We start from the raw sequence: 22,412 nt of genomic DNA on the forward strand, positions 1-22,412 counted from the left end.
ATCTCCCTGTACAGGGCTTCAATACTGATGTCGTTTGTTTCTATAGAAACTAGACTCAAAAAGGAATCTATTCATATATGGAATGACTTCTAATTATCTCTGGTTAATTTATAATGAATTTCCAAATTCAGAACATGGAATCCAGAAACCGTTCTGGCCCTGTCTCACGAAAACTTTAGCATCTCATAATATACTGTTCATATGAACGTTTCGTTACTTTCCTATGAAAATAGATTCATCAAGGTTCGTTTGCATAATTTATTCACTATTTAATTCCATTCCTACTATTTTTAGTGATTTTCCAAATCTACATCACTGCTGCTGTCAGCATCTGCCTTTAAGGTAGACTTTACCTATTTCATAGTTTCCATGATTCAACTAGCCCTTTTAGCATAAATAGCACAAATTATGATAGTGATTAACCATTCCCATGGCCAATCCTTGTTAAGCATATCCGTACCAAATGAGTATAACATTATGCTCAAACATATATAAGTCATTTTCGCATGGCTATCCAAAATTATACAAATCCAAAGGGTCCATGACCCACAACAAAAAGGGTAGTCCTATACATGCCATTTCGAAGTTCAACCAAAATTGTACCAAAAGGGGGCTTTGATAGTGTGGGCGAATTTGACTTCAAAATCCCGAGTCCGGTAGCTGAAGAACCAAAATTTCACATTACCAACCCTTTTATTCATACATAAAGATCAACTTAGCCAAAGGCCGGTAGCTCATTTATCAACTGAGCGAATACTTATTTGTAAGGGCTCAACTAATTCAAAGCACATACGAAACATACCTCAATGTTGGGATGTTACAAGCGTATTAACTGAAATTTTTACAGCAAGATCATTCATTCCCAAATCACGTACCTTCGAAATTTAACCGGATATAGCTACTCGTTCAAATGCCTTCGAGACATAGCCCGGTTATAGTAACTTGCACAAATGCCTTCGGGACTTAACCCGGATTTAGTAACTCGCACAAATGCCTTCGGGACTTAACCCGGATTTAGTAACTCGCACCAATGCCTTCGGGCTTAGCCCGGAATTAGTATCTCGCACAAATGCCTTCGGATCTTAGTCCGGATATGGTCACTTAGCACAAAGCCTTCGGGACTTAGCCCGGACATCATTCGAATAACCATGCACATTTAACAATAAATCATGACACATTCATATTTCATTTTCATTAGCAAAACTCAAACACAAGACACTTATCACTCTTTCCATTTCGGCTCAATAGCCACACACAAAGAGCACGATTTTGATTTGCTTAAAACATGATCTAATCAAATAATAATTTAAGCTCTATTACTCAAGAACTTACCTCGGATGTTGTCGAACGGTTTCGACGGCTATTCGACCACTTTTTCCTTCCCTTTATCGGATTTAGTTCCCCTTTGCTCTTGAGCTTAATTCAAACAAATTTAACTCATTAAAGTCTCATTTTGCTAGCTTATGGCCGAATATGACAAGGAGTTTGATAGGTCATATGGCCACCTTTTAGCTCAAATACACAATGGTCATACGCATTTTTAATCACATCAAGCAATTTAATACAATTCATTCGAACATCAAAAGAGAAGCTCAAGGTACTTAGCCCATATATACATTAGACACTAGAGTCACATATGTACGAAATCACGAATCGAATTCAACATACTAGCTAATATTTCCCCTTAGCCGAATTTTCTAAGTCAAGCTAAAGCCATCAATAGGCTACCTATGGCCGAACATACACATAACTTATGTACTATTCATGTGGCCGAACATACATGTCTATGTTGGGGCCGATTGCATCACAACACCATACCATTTCAATTTTTGGTCATGGTTAAACAAAGAACTTAATGTCTCACTCAAAAATGCTAAAAAGAAGATTCAAGAATCATCAATCCACCATCACATGCACCGTTACAAAGCTTCACTTTTAGCATGCAAATGATATCAACACCAATCCACCTTGGCCGAATATCATCTCCATGACATAGTAAAGATTTGAACCATGGGCTATTTAGAACTCAAGCTAACTACTAAAACATGCATGCATCTCATGGAACATCATCAAACATACCTTAGTCTATCAAACCACCATAGCCGATTTCCTCAAAGCTCTTTTTCCTTCTTTTTCTTTCTCCTATTCGGCCAAGAACAACATGAGAGCCTTTCTCTTCTTTTTTTTTTTTGGTCATGCATGAGAATGATGAACACATTTTTTTCTATTTGTTTTCTTCCTTCAATTTCTTATTAGTTTATTGCCCATGCTTCTTATTTTATTCTTCCATTAACACAACATGTTTCATGACATGTTTTGCCCATGCTTCTTATTTTATTCTTCCATTAACACAACATGTTTCATGACATGTTTTGCCCATCATCCCTTGTCATGGCCGGCCACTAGTACTTAAATGGGGGGAAATTGACATGCAAGTCCACCCCTTTGATTACATGCACTATTAGGCCACTTGCATTTGCCTAGCACATTTCTAAATTTTCTCACATAAGTCCTATCAACTAAATTCACATGCAATTAACTAAATCGAAGCTTAAAACTTTCACACATTTATATTCACATATTTTAGGCAATAATTATCACATTCAAATAATTTGGTGACTCGGTCTAGCGGTCCCGAGACCACTTTTCGACTAGGGTCACTTTAGGGCTGTCACAGGATGCATCACTGTAAATGACGAACTCTTTGCCTGATTCGGGCTGCACTAGTACTGGAGCTTCCGTCAAATGAGTTTTCAATTGATCGAAACTTTTCTGACACTTTTCCGTCCATTCAAACTTAACATCTTTCTGAAGTAGTTTCGTCATTGGTGTGGCTATCATCGAGAAACCTTTTACAAACCGTCGGTAGTAACCGGCAAGTCCCAAAAAGCTCCGAACCTCAGTAATATTTCTCGGAGGCTTCCAGTTAAGTATGGCCGAAATTTTGTTCGGATCAACTTGAATACCCGATGCGGATACCACATGACCCAAAAAGCTAACCTCTCTTAACCAGAACTCACACTTACTGAACTTAGCATATAACTGCTTATCCCGTAAAATTTGCAACACTAATCCCAGGTGTTCAGCATGATCGGTTTCATTTCTCGAATAGACCAAAATATCATCGATAAACACAACTACAAACCGATCCAAATACGGTCTGAAGACCCGATTCATCAAATCCATAAATACCGCGGGGGCATTAGTGAGCCCAAACGGCATTACTAAGAATTCGTAGTGATCGTATCTCGTTCTGAAAGCAGTTTTGGGTATATCTGAATATCGAATTCGCAATTGATAATAACCCGATCTCAAATCTATCTTTGAAAACACTGAGGCTCCCTTTAGTTGATCAAACATATCGTCAATGCGCGGTATCGGATATTTATTCTTTATTGTCACCTTATTCAGCTGACGATAGTCGATGCACAACCTCATGGTTCCGTCCTTCTTTTTCACAAACAATACTGGTGCACCCCAAGGTGAGAAACTTGGTCGAGCGAAACCTCTATCCGTCAACTCTTGCAACTGAGCTTTCAATTCCTTTAATTCTATTGGTGCCATACGATACGGAGCTATCAAATCGGTGTAGTCCCAGGTACAAGCTCAATACCAAACTCTACCTCCCGAACGGGTGGTAAACCCGGTAATTCTTCGGGAAAAACATCCGGGTATTCACAAACCACTGGCACAGATTCAGGCTTCTTTTCTAACTCTTTGTCATCAAGTACATACGCAAGGTATGCTTCACACCCCTTTCTTACATATTTCTGAGCCAACATCGATGATATTACAGCTGGCAACCTATTCAAGTCAGTAGACTCAACTCGGATTACCTCGCTATTTACACACCTTAAATCGATGGTTTTTCTTTTGCAATTTACAATTGCATCATGTACGGTCAACCAATCCATACCGAGGATAACATCAAATTCGTCAAACGGTAAAAGCATCAAATTGGCCGGAAAACAGGAACCTCGGGTTACTAGGGGACATTTCTTGCACACTTTGTCGACAAGCACGTAACGACCCAAAAGATTTGACACCCGAATTACAAACTCAGTAGACTTAACAGGTGAGTCTTACTGGATGCTAAGGTTTCACATATATAAGAATGAGTAGAACCAGGGTCAATCAAAGCAATTACATTAGTATCAAAGAGAGTAAAAGTACCGGTAATAACATTTTGCGAGGAAGCATCCTCGCGTGCGCGTATAGCGTAAGCTCTAGCAGGAGCACGAGCCTCAGATCTGGTTGTAGCATCTCTAGATCCTCTCTGACCGCCACTAGCATTGCCCGTATTTCTAGATGGTCTACCCCGAGCAGTAGTAGCACCAGGTTTCCCACTCTGATTTACGTTCTGTTCAAACAATCTCGGGCAATCTTTAATAAAGTGGTCAGCTGATCCGCACTTGTAACAGGAGCGGTCATGGAATCTACAACTCCCCGAATGCCATTTACCACAATACTGGCACTCCGTTCTGTCTCGACGATCGTTTCCAACACTGGCGACCGAAGTGACTCGTGTACTCACAGGGGGTCGGTCGCGAACTCGTCTAGAAAAACCCGAAGTGTCTCTAGACCAGCCTAAGTCATCTCTAAATTTCTTCGATGACTGTTGGAAGGGATTTCCCGAAGATCTCTTTCGAAACTCCTTTGCTCTCATATCAGCTTTTCTTTTCTCGTTACTGAGCTCCTCGGCTTTGCAAGCTCGCTCGACAAGTACCACAAATTCTCAGATTTCTAAAATGCCAACATACAGCTTTATAACATCTTTCAGTCCATCTTCGAAACGTTTACACATCACAGCTTCTGAAGAAATGCATTCTCGTGCATACCGGCTAAGCCTCGTAAACTTTCGTTCATAGTCGGTAACCGACATGGAACCTTGTTTAAGTTCATGAAATTCCTTCCGTTTTTGATCCATGAATCTCTGACTGATATACTTTTTCCGAAACTCGGTTTGAAAAAACTCCCAAGTTACTTGCTCTCTGGGCACAACAGAAGTCAACGTATTCCACCAATAGTAGGCAGAATCACGTAGCAAGGAGATAGTACACTTTAGGCACTCATCGGGTGTGCAAGATAGCTCATCGAGTACCCGAATAGTGTTGTCCAACCAAAATTCAGCTTGCTCGGCATCATCGCTGTCCGTAGCTTTAAATTTAGTAGCCCCGTGTTTTCGAATTCTATCAACTGGGGGCTTATTTGACCTTATTTGGTCAGTTGCCGGAGGTATTGTAGGTGCGGGGGTGGTATTAGTCGGGAATGGAGGTTGTGGAATAGCCGTATTAGTTCGAATGTATTGGTTGAACCAATCATTCATCACGCTATAAAAAGCTTGTCTAGCTTCGTCATTCGAATTACTAGCAATAGGTTGAGAGTCCGCCGGCGCTGTCCCTTGCGCGGGAGCAGGCGCTACACTCTCAAGATCATCAGCTACCGCTCGGTTGGGATCGGGATCCATTACTATAAATAAACACATTTTCAATTGTCAGAAATCACCACACTATCAAATAATCACATAATGGCATGTATAGCTAGACCCAAACGTATTACGGTAGTCCTAGAATCGACTAAACCGTAGCTCTGATACCAATAAAATTGTAACACCCCGTACCCGAGACCGTTGCCGGAGTCGAACACGAGGTATTTACGGACTTATTTCATTGTAAAACACAGTTCATTTAAAATTTCCAGACAAGCTGGCTAACTGCATCACTGTCACCTTAAAAATCATATCTCGAGTTCCAAAACTCGAAAACCAGTTCTGTAAATTTTTCATGAAACTAGACTCATATGTCCATCTATAAAATTTTTTCTAGAATTTTTGGTCAGGCCAATTAGTACAGTTTATTAGTTAAAGTCTCCCCTTTACAGGGTTCGACTACTCTGACCTTCATGCATTACGACTTATAAATCTACCTGTACAGGGCTTCAATACTTATGCCGTTTGTTTCTAATGAAACTAGACTCAAAAAGGAATCTATACATATAAGGCATGACTTCTAATTATCTCTGGTTAATTTATAGTGAATTTCCAAAGTCAGATCAGGGGATCCAGAAATTGCTCTGGCCCTGTATCACGAAAACCTTTATATCTCATAATATACTGTTCATATGATCGTTTCGTTACTTTCCTATGAAAATAGATTCATCAAGGTTCGATTAAATAATTCATTCACTATTTAATTCCATTCCTACTATTTTTAGTGATTTTTCACATCCACATCACTGCTGCTGTCAGCATCTATTTTTAAGGTAAACTTTACCTATTTCATGATCCTCCATGGATCAACTAGAGTTTGTCATACATAGCACCAAAATGATCATGAATAACCATTCCAATGGCTAATCGTTACCAACATTTCCATACCTCTCAACGAACAATATACAAACGATTATAATGCTATGATCAAAGTATATTTAAGCCATTTTCGCATGGCTAACCAAATTTACACAAAACCAAGGGTACATGACCAACAACAAAAAGGGTAGTCCTATACATGCCATTTTCAGAGTTCAACCAAAAGTGTACCAAAAAGGCTTTGATAGTGTGGACGACTTCGACTTCGACAATCCTGAGTCCGATAGCTGACGAACCAAAATCTATAAAACAGAGAATCAAAGAAACGGAGTAAGCATTTAATGCTTAGTAAGTTTTGAGCAATGAAATTAGGCACAACTGAAGTATAGCATTCATATAACTAAACGGATAATTTCATATACACATATTCTCAAAAATCAGTCCTACTTCACATTTCCAACCCTTATATTCATACATAAGGGATCAACTTAACTAAAAGCCGGAGGCTTGTTAATCGATTGAGCAAATACTATTTAGAAGGAATCAATTATCTCAATACACATACGAAACATACGTCATCGTTGGGATTTTACAAGCATATTAATTGAAATTATTACAGCAAGATCGCTCATTCCCAAACCCAATTATCTTTGGGATTTAGCCGGATATAACCACTCGCACAAGGCCGTCGGGTCTTAGCCCGGATATGGTCACTAGCACAAATGTCTTCGGGACTTAACCCGGATATAGTAACTCGCACAAATGCCTTCGGGACTTAGCCCGGAATTAGTAACTCACACAAATGCCTTCGGAACGTAGCCCAGAATTAATAACTCGCACAAATGCCTTCGGGACTTAGCCCAGAAATAATCACTAGCACAAATGTCTTCGGGACTTAACCCCGTTAGCATCCGAATATTCATGCACATATCAGTAAATCATGACACATCTTTATTTCATTTTCATAACTAGAATTCAAACACAAATCAATTATTAAGCATTCCCATTTTCGGCTCAATAGCCACATACGAACAGCATGATTCGGTTTGTTTCATGACATGATTTCTATGCACATACGGCTACTCATCATACGTATAGACTAATTAACTCAACATACAATTCAAGTAGAATCATTATATCGCCGTATATTTGTTATGATTATACGTCATGACTTAATCAAATCGTAAACTAAGTTTCATTACTCAAAAACTTACCTCGGATGTTGTCGAACGATTTCGACGGCTATTCGATCACTTTTTCCTTCCCTTTATCGGATTTATTTCCCCTTTGCTCTTGAGCTTAATTTAACAAATAAATTGATTTAATCATTTGAACATCAAAAAGAGAAACTCAAGGTACTTAACCCATATATACATTAGACATTAGAGTCACATATATATGAAATCATGAATCAACTCAACATATTAGCCCACACTCTCTTTTAGCCGATTATCTAAGCCAAGATAAAAGCATCAATATGCTTGCCTCTAACCGAATACATGCAACCCCAATCTACCTCATGTGGCCGAATATGCTTGGCTATGTTGAGGCCGATTATATGCTTAATACATTCTACAAATATGGTCACTTGTATTGACTAATTACCATTTTGTTTCAAGTTCAAAGCTCGGCTAAAACACCTATATACACTAGTAATCAAATACTAACATTTGCACTTCACCATAATAGCTAACTTAGCAACCCTTAATTTAACATATAATTGTTCATAACAAAATTAGAGCATCCTCTCCATTCCATCAATTCAAAACACATACATTACTCAATAGTATTCAAAGTCACATTCGGCCTTAGCACACAACTTCTCTACTTCATCTAACATGAACAACAACTATATTTCTCTTCCACTTCCTACATGACCGAATGTTTCATGAAGTTGCTAAGGCCTACCTTTTTCAATTTCTCACACACACTCACATCCAATCCTTTTTGTTGAGCACTCAAACTCTATCATCTTCATACCTCATCAACACAACATCACACCAACCAAGAAGACAACACCCATGGCCGAGTATCATCTCCCTCACATAGCAAAGATTTAAACCATGGGCTAGGTAGAACTCAAGCTAACAACTAAAAATATATATGAATCTCATGGAGCAACATCAAACATACCTTAGCCTAGTTACATACATGGCCGAACCTCTTCAACCTTTCTTCTTCCTTCTTCCTTAGAATTTTCGGCCAAGGATGAACATTTTTTTTTCTTTTTCTTTGTCTAGTCACGGCAATGGGGAGTAAGGGGGGACAACTTTGGTTTCTCCTCCCACTCACCTCATTTTTTTATCATTCTTAATTCACTATTTTATTTTCTAAACCCATAATGCTAATAGGAAATTCATATTATCATCTAAGACCCATACATGGCCGGCCACTACTCAAAATAAATGGATATTTGACATGCAAACCCTTCATTCTTATAACATGCATTAATAGGCCACTTACAATTGCCTAGCACATTTCTAAATTTTCTCACATAAGTCCTATTAACTAAATTCACATGCAATCGACTAAATCGAAGTTTAAAACTTTCACACATTCATATTCACATATTCTAGACAATAAATATCACATTCAAATACTTCGGTGACTCGGTTTAGCGGTCCCAAACCACTTCCCGACTAGGGTCAATTTAGGGCTGTCACAGCAGAGGTAGAGAAAACAAGAGTGGAACTGCCAAAGCAACTGGATGATCGATACCGATGGCTAGAAGAGAAACTCAGAGTGATGGAGAACGCTGATTACCATTGCGGAATAGACGCCAAGGACCTAATTTTGGTCCCAGATTTAGTATTTCCCCCTAAGGTTAAAACCCCAGATTTTGAAAAATACAATAGAACTAGCTGTCTAGAAGCTCATATCACCATGTTCTATCGAAGGATGGCAGGGTACATTCACAATGATCAACTGTTGATCCACTGCTTTCAAGATAGTTTGGTCGGGTCTGCGGCCAAATGGAACAACCAACTAAGCCGCGCTTAAATCCATTCATGGAAAGATTTAGCACAAGCTTTCATGAAGCAATACTGCTACGTGACAGACATAGCACCCGACTGAATCATGTTACAAAACATGGAGAGAAAACAAAACGAGAGCTTCAGGCAGTACGCCCAAAGATGGAGAGAGGTGGTGACACAAGTCCAACCACCTCTTCTCAAAAAAGAAATGACTATGCTCTTTATCAATACTCTGAAGGCACCATTCATCAACCATATGCTGGGAGGCGCTACTAAGAGCTTCATGGACATAGTGATGTCTGGAGAGATGATAGAAAACGCGATAAGATGCTGGAAGATTGAAGCAGGGGAAAGTACTAAGAAATCAGCCCCGAGAAGGAAAGAAAATGAGGTGAACAATGCGAACATGTACAATAAGGGCTATTCCAAGCTGGTTATCGTGAGCCAACCAAAGGCAGTGACTACTGGCCATCAGGGCCCCACAAGACAAGATTCAAACCCAAGGCCTAACATGGAAAGAGTCCATCTTACGCCTATCCCAATGTCATACAGAGAGTTGCATTAGAACTTATTAGATGCCTATGTGGTGTCACCCTTCTACTTGAAGCCTATGCAACCCCCGTTCCCAAAGTGGTATGACTCTAACACCCAATGTGAATACCACGCGGGGATAACAGGGCATTCAATCGAAAAATGCAGTGCATTTAAAAAGTTGGTAGAAAGATTTATCAATATAGGTATCATAAAATTTGACGACCCATCAGGATCTAACGTAGCAGGAAATCTATTGTCCGATCATGCTAATAAAGGGGTAAGCACGATAGTCGAAAGCGGGAGAAAAAGGATCAAGATTGATGTGGCAGAAGTAAAAACCCCATTGAGTTAGGTTTGGAAACAAATGATCGATGGAGGTTTGATTACACAATATTCAGGGGAAAATCCCAAAGAAGTGAGAAAATACTGTGAGTTTCATGCTGATGAGAGCCATGACATTCAAGAGTGCAATGAGTTCAAGTCCATAGTGCAAAATTTGATGGACAATAAAGAGATGAAATTTTATGAAGAAATTAAAGGACCAGAAGAATGAGAGGTTTACGCCTCAAAAGAGGGAACAACAGAAGGGGTCCAAAGAGTTAACCACCCTGTGGTGATCATTTCATTACCTAGGAACAATGTAGCAAGAATACAAATGGCACCGAGGGTCATAATTCAAAAACCCGTATCCTTTCCCTACAAGGATAGAAAAAGGGTTCCCTGGAACTATGACTACAACGTGACAATCCCGGGGAAGGAGAATCCGACTGATGCTTCAGGGGAGAGCCAAGATGTAGGTTTCTATATACGCAGCGGGAGACATTATGATCCTGTAAGTACAAGAACTAAAATTGTCAAAGAAAAGGCCTCGACGGTCGAGCAAAGGAAAGAGAAGACGGTCAAGATCGAATCACCAATTAACGAGCCAGTGACTGAAAAAAAGGCTAGAGAATTCTTGAAATTCTTAAAGCACAATGAATACAACGTTGTAGAGCAGCTACATAAGCAGCCAGCTCGTATTTCAGTGCTAGCCTTACTTTTGAGCTCGGAGAAACATCGGAGCGCATTAATGAAAGAGTTAAATGAAACACATGTTGTGGATGATATCTCAGTCAACAAGCTTGATCGTATGGTCAACAACATCAGTGCCAACAATTTTATCTTTTTTAATGATGAAAAAATACCACCGGGAGGTATGGGATCCACAAAGGCCCTGCACATCACCACTCGTTGCAAAGGGTACACATTGCTAGGGGTATTGATCGATAATGGATCGGCATTAAATGTTCTACCCCTATCCGCACTGAATAGGTTGCCAGTGGATAGTTCCCATATGAAGACATGCCAAAATATAGTTAGGGCATTTGATGGCATCGAAAGAAAAGTAATATGGAGGATTGAAATACCCCTTTTAATCGATCCAAGTACGTACAAGGTAGATTTCTTGGTCATGGACATCAAACCCTCTTACAATTGCTTATTGGGAAGGCCATGGATTCACTTGGTAGAGGCAGTGCCGTCATTGTTACATCAAAAGCTCAAATTTATAACGGAAGGCCGATTGGTGACCGTAAACGTAGAAGAAGATATCATCACGTCTGTTACCAGTGAGGCACCATATGTGGGGACAGATGATGAAGCAATAGAATGTTCCTTTCGATCATTAGAATTTGTAAACGCGACCTTCATTGTTGAAAGGAATAAAGTCCCGACACCCAAAATCTCCAAAACTACAAGGATGGGCCTACAACTGACAGTTGGAAAAGGAGCTTTGCCCAGGAGAGGGCTTGGAAGAAACCTACAAGGGAAAGTTGAGGCACCCATGCTCACAGAGAAACGAGACCGCTTTGGCCTAGGGTACAAGCCAGTTGCAAGGTAGAAGAAAAAGGAGATGGAGAAGAAACAAGAGAGGAGAAGAGCGCGTTTAAGTGGGGAAAAGGTCAAATGAGAGCCAATGGTCTTTCCTCATATATCCAGAACATTCGTGTCGAGAGGGACCATTTACTCTGAAGGGAAATCAACAAGGAAAGGGTTTGCTGAAGAAATGTTAGAGGGTCTGAGCATTAACGTCATACCCGAGGAAGAGACAAGAGAAGAGAATCAAATAGGCATTTCCCCATATGCACCTGGAAGCGTCTTGAACAATTGGACCGAGGAGGAGGTCCCTGTAACTTTTAAAATTAATTCAAAGTAATGTCCAAAACAAGCATATTGCCCTAAGCCTAGAGGCAATAAGAATCCTTTTATGAAATAGGCATATGTCCAAATAACGTTATTTCAATAAAAATGCACTTTTGTGTATCATCTTGAGTAGACATTCTTTTATTCTTTCCATTTCATTCATAATCATACCACACAAATAAATATTCTTAGATTCTTTTGTTCTTTGGATTTTTCTTCATCCCTGTAACAGGTCGCAAGATATCAATGATATGAGTAACGCTGCTACTGGCTCAGCGTCTCCTTTTGAGCAAGATATGTGTACGAAGGATCCTCAGGACTTTGAAGATAACCGAAACTGTAATCTATCTCCCAATTTGTTAAGGATGGTAGAACAAGAAGAGAAACAAATCCTACCTCACAAAGAGTCAGTAGAAATTGTGAGTTTAGGAGAAGAAAAAGAGGTGAAGATTGGAGCCTATATCACCACAGAGACAAAGCGCGACCTTATTGAGTTACTACAAGAATTCAAAGATGTCTTCGCATGGTCATACCATGACATGCCCGGCTTGAATACTGATATCGTGGTACACCGACTCCCCATAAAAGAATAGTGCAAGCTAGTTCAACAAAAACTCCGAAGAATGAGACCTGATGTTCTGTTGAAAATAAAAGAAGAGGTCAAAAAACAATTCAATGTCGGCTTCTTACAAGTGGTTAAGTATTCAGAATGGGTAGCCAATATAGTCTCCGCCCCTAAGAAAGATGGGAAAGTACGAATGTTTGTGGACTATCAGGATTTGAACAAAACCAGCCCAAAAGATAATTTCCCGTTGCCTCATATTGATACGTTAGTGGATAACACAGTGGGTTACTCACTTTTCTCCTTCATTGATAGATTTTTGGGATACAACCAGATAAAGATGTATCCCACAGACATGGAAAAGACCACATTCGTGACCATGTGGGGAACGTTTTATTATAAGGTGATGCCATTTGGACTGAAAAACGCAGGAGCAACATATCAAAGAGCCATTTGTTCCATGACATGATGCACAAGGAGATCGAAGTTTGCGTTGATGATACAATTGCGAAATCCAGAATAGAAAATGAGCATGTACAAGTCTTGAGGAAACTATTTTTAAGATTAAGAAAATTCCAGCTAAAGCTCAATCCCGCAAAATGTACCTTTAGGGCTAGGTCAAGAAAGCTGTTGGGATTCATAGTTAGTTAAAAGGGGATTGAGATCGACCTAGATAAAGTTAAGGCCATACAAGAATTATCTCCGCCACGCAATCAAAAAGAAGTTCGAAGATTCCTAGGAAGACTAAATTACATCGCCCGGTTTATTTTGCAACTAACAGAGAAATGTGACCCGATATTCCGTCTCCTTAGAAAACACAATCCAGGTGTATGGGATGAGGAGTGCCAAAAAACTTTTGATAAGGTCAAGCATTACCTGTCCAATGCCCCAATGCTGATGCCACCATGACCAGATAAGCCACTGATACTGTATTTGGCGGTATTCAAAAATTCCATGGGATGTGTGTTAGGCCAACACGATAAGTCAGGGAGAAAAGAAAAAGAGATATAGTATCTCAGTAAGAAATTCACTGAATGTGAGATGAGATATTTGCCAATCGAGAAATTATGTTGTGCCTTGATTTGGACAACCCGAAGACTGAGACAGTACATGCTGTACTACACGACTTGGCTCATCTCAAAACTAGACCTTCTGAAGTACATAATAGAGTCAAATTATTTGAACGGAAGAATGGCTCGTTGGTAAATTTTGCTTTCTAAATTTGACATAGTCTACGTGAATCAGAAGGCTATAAAAGGGAGTGCGATAGCAGATTTTTTGGCCAGTAGGCCGCTAGAAGATTATGAGCCTTTGAGTTTTGATTTCCCAAATCAAGACTTAATGTATGTTACGACCATGGAAGAAGATTCTCAAGAAGATCATCCTTGGAGACTGAATTTTGACGGAGCCTCAAATGTTGTGGGTAACAGAATTGGGGTAGTTCTGGTATCCCCAAATGGAGATCATTATCACTTTACTAGTAAATTGGGTTTTGATTGCACAAATAACATGCCGGAGTATAAAGCATGCATCATGGGTATCCGTGCGACTATTGAACACAAAATCAAGGTGCTAGAAGTATATGGGATTCTGCATTAGTGATCTATCTGCTCAAAGGTCAATGGGAGACAAGAGACCCTAAGTTGATCAATTACCAAAGGCTGGTTCTGAAGCTAATTGAGGAGTTTGACAATATCACTTTCTGCTACCTCCTACGGGATGAAAACCAGATGGCTGACGCCTTGGCAACTTTAGCTTCTATGATCAAAGTAAACAAGCAGGGAGGATATGAAGCCTATCTAAATGAGTATCTATGAGGCTCCAGCTCATTGCGACAACATTGACGAAGAAGAAGAAAAAGATGATCACCCATGGTATCAAGATATACTGCAATATGTGAGGAATCGTGAATACCCAGACCAGGCGACTGTGAATGATAAAAGGACGTTGAGAAGGCTGGCTAGTGACTATGTCTTAGATGGAAAGATTCTATATAAAAGAAGGAAGGATCAGGTGCTCCCAAGATGCGTGGACGTTGTCGAGGCTAAACAAATCTTGGAAGAGATCCATGAGGGTGTCTGCGGAACACACGCTAATGGTTTCACAATGGCTAGACAAATCATGAGATTCAGATATTATTGGTCCACCATGGAAGGAAATTGTATCAGCTAAGCCAAAAAGTGCCATAAATGCCAAATTTACGGAGATAAAATTCATGTACCTCCTTCGCCTCTTCATGTCATGACTTCTCCATGGCCTTTCTCCATGTGGGGCATGGATGTCATTGGGCCGATCTCGCCGAAGGCATCTAACGGGCATTGGTTCATCTTTGTGGTCATCGATTACTTCAGTAAGTGGGTAGAGGTCACTTCTTACACCAACATCACAAAATTGACAGTCAGCAAGTTCTTAAAGAAAGAGATTATATGTCGATATGGGATGCCTGAGAGGATCATATCAAAAAATGCACTGAACTTGAACAACAGCATGATAGCAGAGGTCTGTAGCCAATTTAAGATCGAACACCATAACTCATCACCATACTGTCCAAAAATGAAGAGTACGGTGGAAGCGGCCAATAAGAACATCGTGGGAAAAATGACTGAGACTTATAAAGATTGGCATGAGAAATTACCATTCGCCCTCTACGCCTACCGAACGTCAGTCAGAACCTCTGCCGGGGTAACACCTTTCTCTCTAGTTTATGGAATAGAGGCGGTCGTACCTATTGAGGTTGAAATTCCTTCTCTACGAGTGTTGTCAGAACTAAAGTTAGATGAAGCAGAATGGATCCAATCACGGTACGATCAGCTGAACTTAATTGAAGAAAAGAGGTTGAAAGCTATTCGCCATGGTCAAATGTATCAAAAGCGAATGATGCAGGTTTATAACAAGAAGGTTCGCCCTAGGGAATTCTATGAAGGAGACCTTGTTCTGAAAAAGATCCTCCCCATACAAAAGGATTTCAGAGGAAAATATATGCCAAATTGGGAGGGACCTTATGTGGTGAAGAAAGCCTTCTCTAGAGGAGCTTTAATTTTGACTGAGATGGATGGTAAAAGCCTGCCTAATACCATAAATTCAAATTCGATCAAGAGGTACTTTACCTAAAAAAAACAGAGAGGCTAAGGCAAAAACCCGCAAAAGGCGCTTTGAGAGCAAAGGAGTTTTGAGTTGAAAACCCGGGAATGGGCACTTCAAATTTTGATTGAAGATGGGGCATGCGGTAGTCTTGTATTCTCTGAATTAACAAGAAGGAGAGATGCTACATCTTGGGGCATCAACAAAGTACTATTGGTCTTCCAAACACATACCAAGTTCGAAGGGTCTTTAAGACGTTTTGTGCAGAGAAGCTCATGCTACGATATTTGGGGCACCTATTTTCATCTTATTCATTTTGTATCTTAGCAAAATTTGCTATTTTTATTCTTTGATTCATTGCGACAATCTTTTTCAAGTGTTTTTCATTGAAATAATGATTAATGGACTAATGACGTTCAAAAGGAGTTCTGCATATTACCCTGAAATGATTCTAAATGATACAAGGACTGAAACGGGACTAATTAGTTCGAATTACCCAAATTCAAGGAAACATTGGGAAAAGAATAACCCAAATTGTGATTATTCTTTAAAATATACCAATTGAGGGAAAAAGGAGAGTAATACCTCAATGATAAAACCTCGATGAACAACGAGTAATATCAAATTAAGCATTAAAAAATGAGATTTTGCATTCACACAAACATCATTCATACATATCTAGTTAGAAGCATTTGATTCATTCCGATCATAGTAACCTAATCATTTAGCATAAGCATAGGTGCATGAAGTCTATTCTACAGATCATGTCCATAGAGGACGGTGCAGCAACATCTGTGAAATAAAAAACCTTATCTTCTTGAAGTTGCAGTGGAGCAGGTTAAAGCCGCAAGTCTTATCTCCCTAAAGTTGCGATGGAGGATAGCAAATCGTATTTCTCTGAAGTTGCAGTAGAACAGATTGAAGCTATAAATTACAGATCTTATCTTTCTAAAGTTGCAGTAGAGGAGATCAAAACAAACTTTATCTCCCTAAAGTTGCAGTGGAGTAGGTTGAAGTTACAAGTCTAATCTCCTTGAAGTTGCGGTGGAGCAAGCTGAAGATGACAAATCTTATTTCCCTGAAGTTGCAATGGAACAGATTGAAGCTAAATTATAGATCTTATCTCTCTGAAGTTGTAGTAGTACAGATCAAAACAAGCCTTATCTCCATGAAATTGCAGTAGAGCAAATTAAAGCTATAAATCCTATACCTTTGAAGTTGCAGTGGGTCGAATTAAATCTATAGTGGCGAACTTATCTCCATGAAGTTGCGGTGGAACAGATGAAACTCGTTAACCTTATCTCCCCAAAGTTGCAGTAGAGTGGGTTGAAGATACAAGTCCTATCTCCCTGAAGTTATAGTGGAGCAGACTGGAGAGGGACATATTGAAGCTACTCAAAGAAAAGAAGCGCCAAAAGAAGTCAAGACTCAGTAGGTCCAGGCAAAATTGGCCCTCTTATAGTCTTTGCTCCATTCCCGTTGCACGACAATGAGTAAAGAGGGGCAGCTATAACAGGCCCATTTTGCCCGGCCCGAGCCCAAACCAATAAAAACAAAAATATAAAATAAAGTCCCAAGATAATTAAATGTCCAGTTACAAAATTAAATCAGCCCATATTTTCAAAACCCAATTACAAACCCAGTAACTTAAACCCCTAACCCAATTTTTGATGGCCTGATAGGCCCAAAACTCAAGCCATTTTTTGGCAAACTAGGAAACCCTAGTTTCCCCCTGGCACAGTACTGCTCCCACGTGCTTCGCCAGCACGTCCAACGCCCGAGGCTTGGCTCCCCTTTTCCCGTTGCACCAAAATGGCAAGAACCCGCCCCTGTTGACTTCGCCTAGGCCTGCAAAACAGAAACAGAAAAGAAAGCAAAGAAGCAGAAGCAAAGCAAAACAGTAACAAACAGTAAACTAAAGTCTTAGTATTCGACTCTAAGAGAGCCTCAAACAAACAATATTTACGGGTACAAAAGCAATCAATCAAAAAAATCAAAATGATATTCGACAGAAAAGGTGGTCTTTTGTTCTGTTCTTGCATTTCTTTTTTTTTACGGGCTCATTTATTATATAGTTTGCACATACAAAAAAGAAAAAAAGACGATCAGTCTTACCTTCTTCGGGTTGGGGAAGGAGGAATCGAAGGGTTCTTTTGGCTTTCTCTACTTGCTAGTGGGGTTTTACGTGTTTGGGGCTTAGATTTGAGGTGAGGAGAGTGAAAGGGTTAAAAAGGGATTAGTTTTACACCTCCGGCCGCCGTGCATGGCAGTCGCCGGTGACGGACGAACGGTGGTCCTATCGCCGAAGATAGAGACTCCAAAATAAAACCCAGAGCCCCCTTCTTTTTTTATTCAAATCACAGCTAAAATGAAGCTTTTTGAGAAAATTTGGCCTTTTATAAAAAGTATAAAACAGCATCGTTTAGGGCCGTTCCAACGGCCTCAAAAATGCGTCGTCTAATGACCCAGACCCGAAATCCGACCCTAACCCGCCAAGGATCCGCTCGTTTTTGGACTGGGGGTCTATTTGTGCCCCCAATCCTTCTGCTTTTGAGGCCGGTTTCAATGTGGTCCCATTTCCCTTTCATTTCTTTTTTTTTAATTTTACCCCTGAAATTTCTTTACTATTTCATTCGGGCCCTTGATAAGACATCGCGTTTTGGGGAACAGGTTTATTACCCATTTGGTCCTCCCATATTATTCGCGTCTTCAAATTGGTCCTTTTTTCTTTTATTTTTTTTTTGAATTTGCCCCAAATTTCTGTTTTAAGTTCAAATTGGTCCCTTTTCGTTCTTTTTGCTATTTTATTAATTAATTTAATATTATTGTTACTATAATTATATTTTATTTTTGTGCTTATTATTTGCTATTATTATTATTATTATTATTATTATTACCTTCATTCTTTTATTACTATTGTTGTTGCTATTTCTCTTGTTGTTTTTATTATTATTTATATTATTGTTAGTATTATTATTTATTAGTTTATTATTATTATTATTTTGTCATTATTTTCCATTATTGTTATTATCAATATACTATTATTATTCTTATTAATGTATTATTATTATTTTCTACTTTATTATTATTATATTATTACTATTGCTATTATCATATTATTAAACTAATTAATTTTATATTGATTCTGTCACATTATATATTTTATTTCTTTTATCTATATTATTATTACTATTATTATTGTGATTATCTTCGAACATATCATGTATTTTAAATTATTATCAATTTTAAATATTTTACATATATTATTTCTTTTAAACTATCATAGTTAGTATTTATTTTGAAATTTTTGTATGCGTCTTGGTATTTTAAATTATTATATATATACATACTATTTTTTTAAAATATTCTTATATATTATTTAGTTGTATCGTTTTATATGATAACTGTATTAAATTCTTTTTATTATTGATTATAAACCTTTCTACTACTATTAATTTTAAAATTTCACATGTTATTTATACTAAACTTTTGTACATATCTTCTATATGTTAATTATTTTAAATTATTATATTTTTTACGATATTATTTATTCTAAACCTTTATATGCAATTTTAAATTATTTTTTTGAATTATTATTTTAAGTTATTCTATTTATATTATTTTGTTATCTTGTATATTAATGATTTTAAATTGACTAATATCATTTACTTTAAATCGATTAATATCATTTACTTTAAATCATTTTCCATAGTGTCTATTTCGAGCTTGTTTTTCCTACATGTTATTTGTCTAGAATCGTCTTATTGCTTATTTTTAATTGTCCGTATTATTCAATTCATTTCTCTTTAATTATTAATATTTAAATAGTGTACTATAATTCGTTCACTTATTTTCTTACTATTGTCACTCATTTGTATAATATTTTATCCATGTGTATTGTTCCATGTTTGTAGTTTCGCCTTTCATTCGTAATTGTCGCATTGTAATTTTTGACTTATTAATCCGAAATTCATGATTCCATTTCATTTCAAGTCAAATTAATGTGTTTTGGATCGACTTTATAAAACAAAGGCGAAGTTTGATGTTTAGAAATTTGAGGGATCGTGCCCTAATGTGTTGGGTTTCGATCTTTCGTTTGTTTAAATAATCAAATTTCCCTTTAAAATTTCGTTCGTATTTTCTAAACCTTAAAACAAAGGCGATGTTTGATGTTTAGAAATTCGAGGGATCGTGCCCTAATATGTTGGGTTTTGATATTTCGTTTGTTTAAATAATCAAGTTTCCCTTTAAAATTTTGTCCGTGTTTTCTAAACCTTAAAACAAAGGTGATGTTTGATGTTTAGAAATTTGAGGAATCGTGCCCAAATGTGCTAGGTTTCAATCTTTCGTTTATCCAAATAATCAAACATCTCTTTAAAATTCCGTCTATATTTTTCTTCAAAAAAAAAGGCAATATTTCATGTTTGGACGTTCGAGAAATCGTGCCCTAATATGTTGGGTTTCAATTTATCATTTGACCGAATAACCGAATATCCTTTTAAAAATTTTTAATGCATAAGTTCCAGAAATCATGAGATGATCTTGGTGTCAAGGGTTTGAAGTGTCGTATCCTAATGTGTTGGACGTGACATTTCATTTCTCGGAACAAGAGAATCTTAATATCCACTTCTAGTTATCCAAATATTCATAAAAAAGGATCGTATTTTAAAATTGATTTTGAAATCTTTTCAACTTTCGACGTCGAAACGTTAATTAATCGATTAGGTACCAATTTTGGGCGCAACGAGGGTGCTAACCCTTCCTCGCACGTAACCGACTACCAAACTCGCTTTCTCAACTTTCGTAGACCAAAATCGTTGTTTTAGTAAATCAAAATATTTTATTAAAATGACCAAATTTCTAGGTGATCCCATCACACCGAAACAAAAAAGATAGGTGGCGACTCCCAATTTTCATTTTCTTTTCAAAATATAAAGTTGATCCCCATTTTTCAAAAATGGTTTCGACAAGATTATTATTGATTTGTGAAATTTTTAATTAAATAAAAAATTCATGTATAAAATCAAAATTCATATATGACATTGCACATTGAATAAAAAATTCATGCGCAGTTTTGATATTTGTCCTAAAATAAAATTATATTTAAATTTAAATTTAAATTATATTTATATTTATATTTTATCAATAAATAAAACGAAGCTTTTAAAATTTAAAAATTAATTGAAGAAGTTTTTAATGGTAATTTGTTTGGTAGATTTCATGTTCTTGGTGGTAATATTGTTGAAGAATTCAATTCATGTTTTTAATGGTAACTTAAGATAATTTTAATTAAAATACCTATAAAATTTATTGAAATAATATATTAGCTTACATCCTTTTTTATTTAATGAAATATAATTAATAGATTCCTTTATAGGCTACTAAAGTTATCTATCTAATTGGATTTGATAAACGTTATAATAGTTTATTAAATTAGTGCTCAATTTGATTTATCATATTATAGACTATTTAGATTACATACTAATATAAATTGTATTTTTGCATCATAATTCATTCCTATGATGCAACTTAGTATTAGTTAAATATTAAGTAATCAATGAGTCAATACTTTCTTATTTCTTTTTGTTTTTCATGGAAAACAGTAAGGATGAAATATGAAAGATAATAATTTAATAATGTAATTTTATTAGCCTATCCATTCGAAAAATTACAAACATTTATAACAAAATAACTACATTAAAAACTCAAAATCCCAACAAAATGACTTCAGAATGGAGCTTTGAAAAAGGTTTAAAAAGTTATATGAGGTCTTAATAATGTTAGAATAATATATAAAAGTCGAGAAATGTCTCAGAAGTTTGAATGTAACATCTTTTTACTTATATTTATTATCGGTTGGATCGAGATTAGTGTTCCTTCCAACTCTTAAGCAAATCAATGACATGATTTTCATTTAAATTTTCAAGTGTCTAGCTTTGAATGAAGCACCGCTTTTGATTTTTTTACAGTTCGCAGTGATGAACTTACCTCATATTGTTTGATATTTATATATAAAAGGAAGGTCCTTTTGACACGTGGCACACAACCACATGTTTTGTTTTTTGCTTTTTTATATAATTCGACATAACTCAATCAAATCAAAAAGTCACACAATTATACATACCTCAATGTTGTTCATCACCAATACCATTCGATTATAATTAACTACCTATTCAAAGAATAAATTAAGAACAAACTATAAGAGCACAAATCGCATTCGTTGTTTGTTCTCATCTTTACATTGTCCCTCAACATTCCAATTTCGCTTTTAACCTTTTTCAACAAACTGGGTATAGAAAATATTTTAAATTCTAATTCCAAATGCATTCAATTTAAACTCATTTTATAAACTTTTCAATTAGTCCTTTTCATATTTTATATTTTACTTTATTGAATATATATATTTTTTTTTGGTAACTTAAACAAAGAATTACATAGAGTTGACCATAGACAAATTATCAAAAGAGTTGTCATCCTTCAAGATCTCTTTAATCTCCAAAGGGGGATCCTCAAACGTGTGCAAAGATTCATCACTCAATAAAGCCATTTTTGCCAAAGCATCAGTTGCCCGATTAGTCTCTCTGGGAACATAATTCAAGGACCACCTTTCTTCAAAGGTTAGGATTTGTTGGATCCTCCTTATTAGAGAGTTTTTTGGACCACCAAGCTTGCTTTCGCAGATAGAAATTACATTTTCAAGATTAGCTAATTAAATAATGACCTCGTCATAACCTTGTTTCTGAAAGAGAAGTAGGCTATCCAATATACCCCA

General features: G+C 37.2%; 1 protein-coding gene across 1 annotated transcript; it reads left to right on the top strand.

Moving 5' to 3' along the window:
- Positions 1-10,471: 10,471 nt before the first annotated feature.
- Positions 10,472-14,459, top strand: LOC121208021 (uncharacterized). The gene is made up of 5 exons (XM_041078549.1): positions 10,472-11,691; positions 11,794-12,006; positions 12,230-12,336; positions 13,791-14,005; positions 14,385-14,459. Exons 1-5 carry the CDS (start codon positions 10,472-10,474, stop codon positions 14,457-14,459), a joined length of 1,830 nt encoding a protein of 609 aa, XP_040934483.1.
- The last annotated feature ends 7,953 nt before the right edge of the window (positions 14,460-22,412 follow it).

The sequence above is a fragment of the Gossypium hirsutum genome, chromosome A10 (genome assembly GCF_007990345.1).
Source record: "Gossypium hirsutum isolate 1008001.06 chromosome A10, Gossypium_hirsutum_v2.1, whole genome shotgun sequence".
NCBI lineage: Eukaryota > Viridiplantae > Streptophyta > Magnoliopsida > Malvales > Malvaceae > Gossypium > Gossypium hirsutum.

Bases quoted from the DNA above. Each gene is read 5' to 3' on its own strand.
- LOC121208021 (XM_041078549.1), top strand. From the start codon at position 10,472: ATGGCACCGAGGGTCATAATTCAAAAACCCGTATCCTTTCCCTACAAG. The intron at 11,692-11,793 runs GTAGAAGAAAAA...TCATATATCCAG, and splicing joins GGGTACAAGCCAGTTGCAAG to AACATTCGTGTCGAGAGGGA. The intron at 12,007-12,229 runs GTAATGTCCAAA...TCCCTGTAACAG, and splicing joins ACTTTTAAAATTAATTCAAA to GTCGCAAGATATCAATGATA.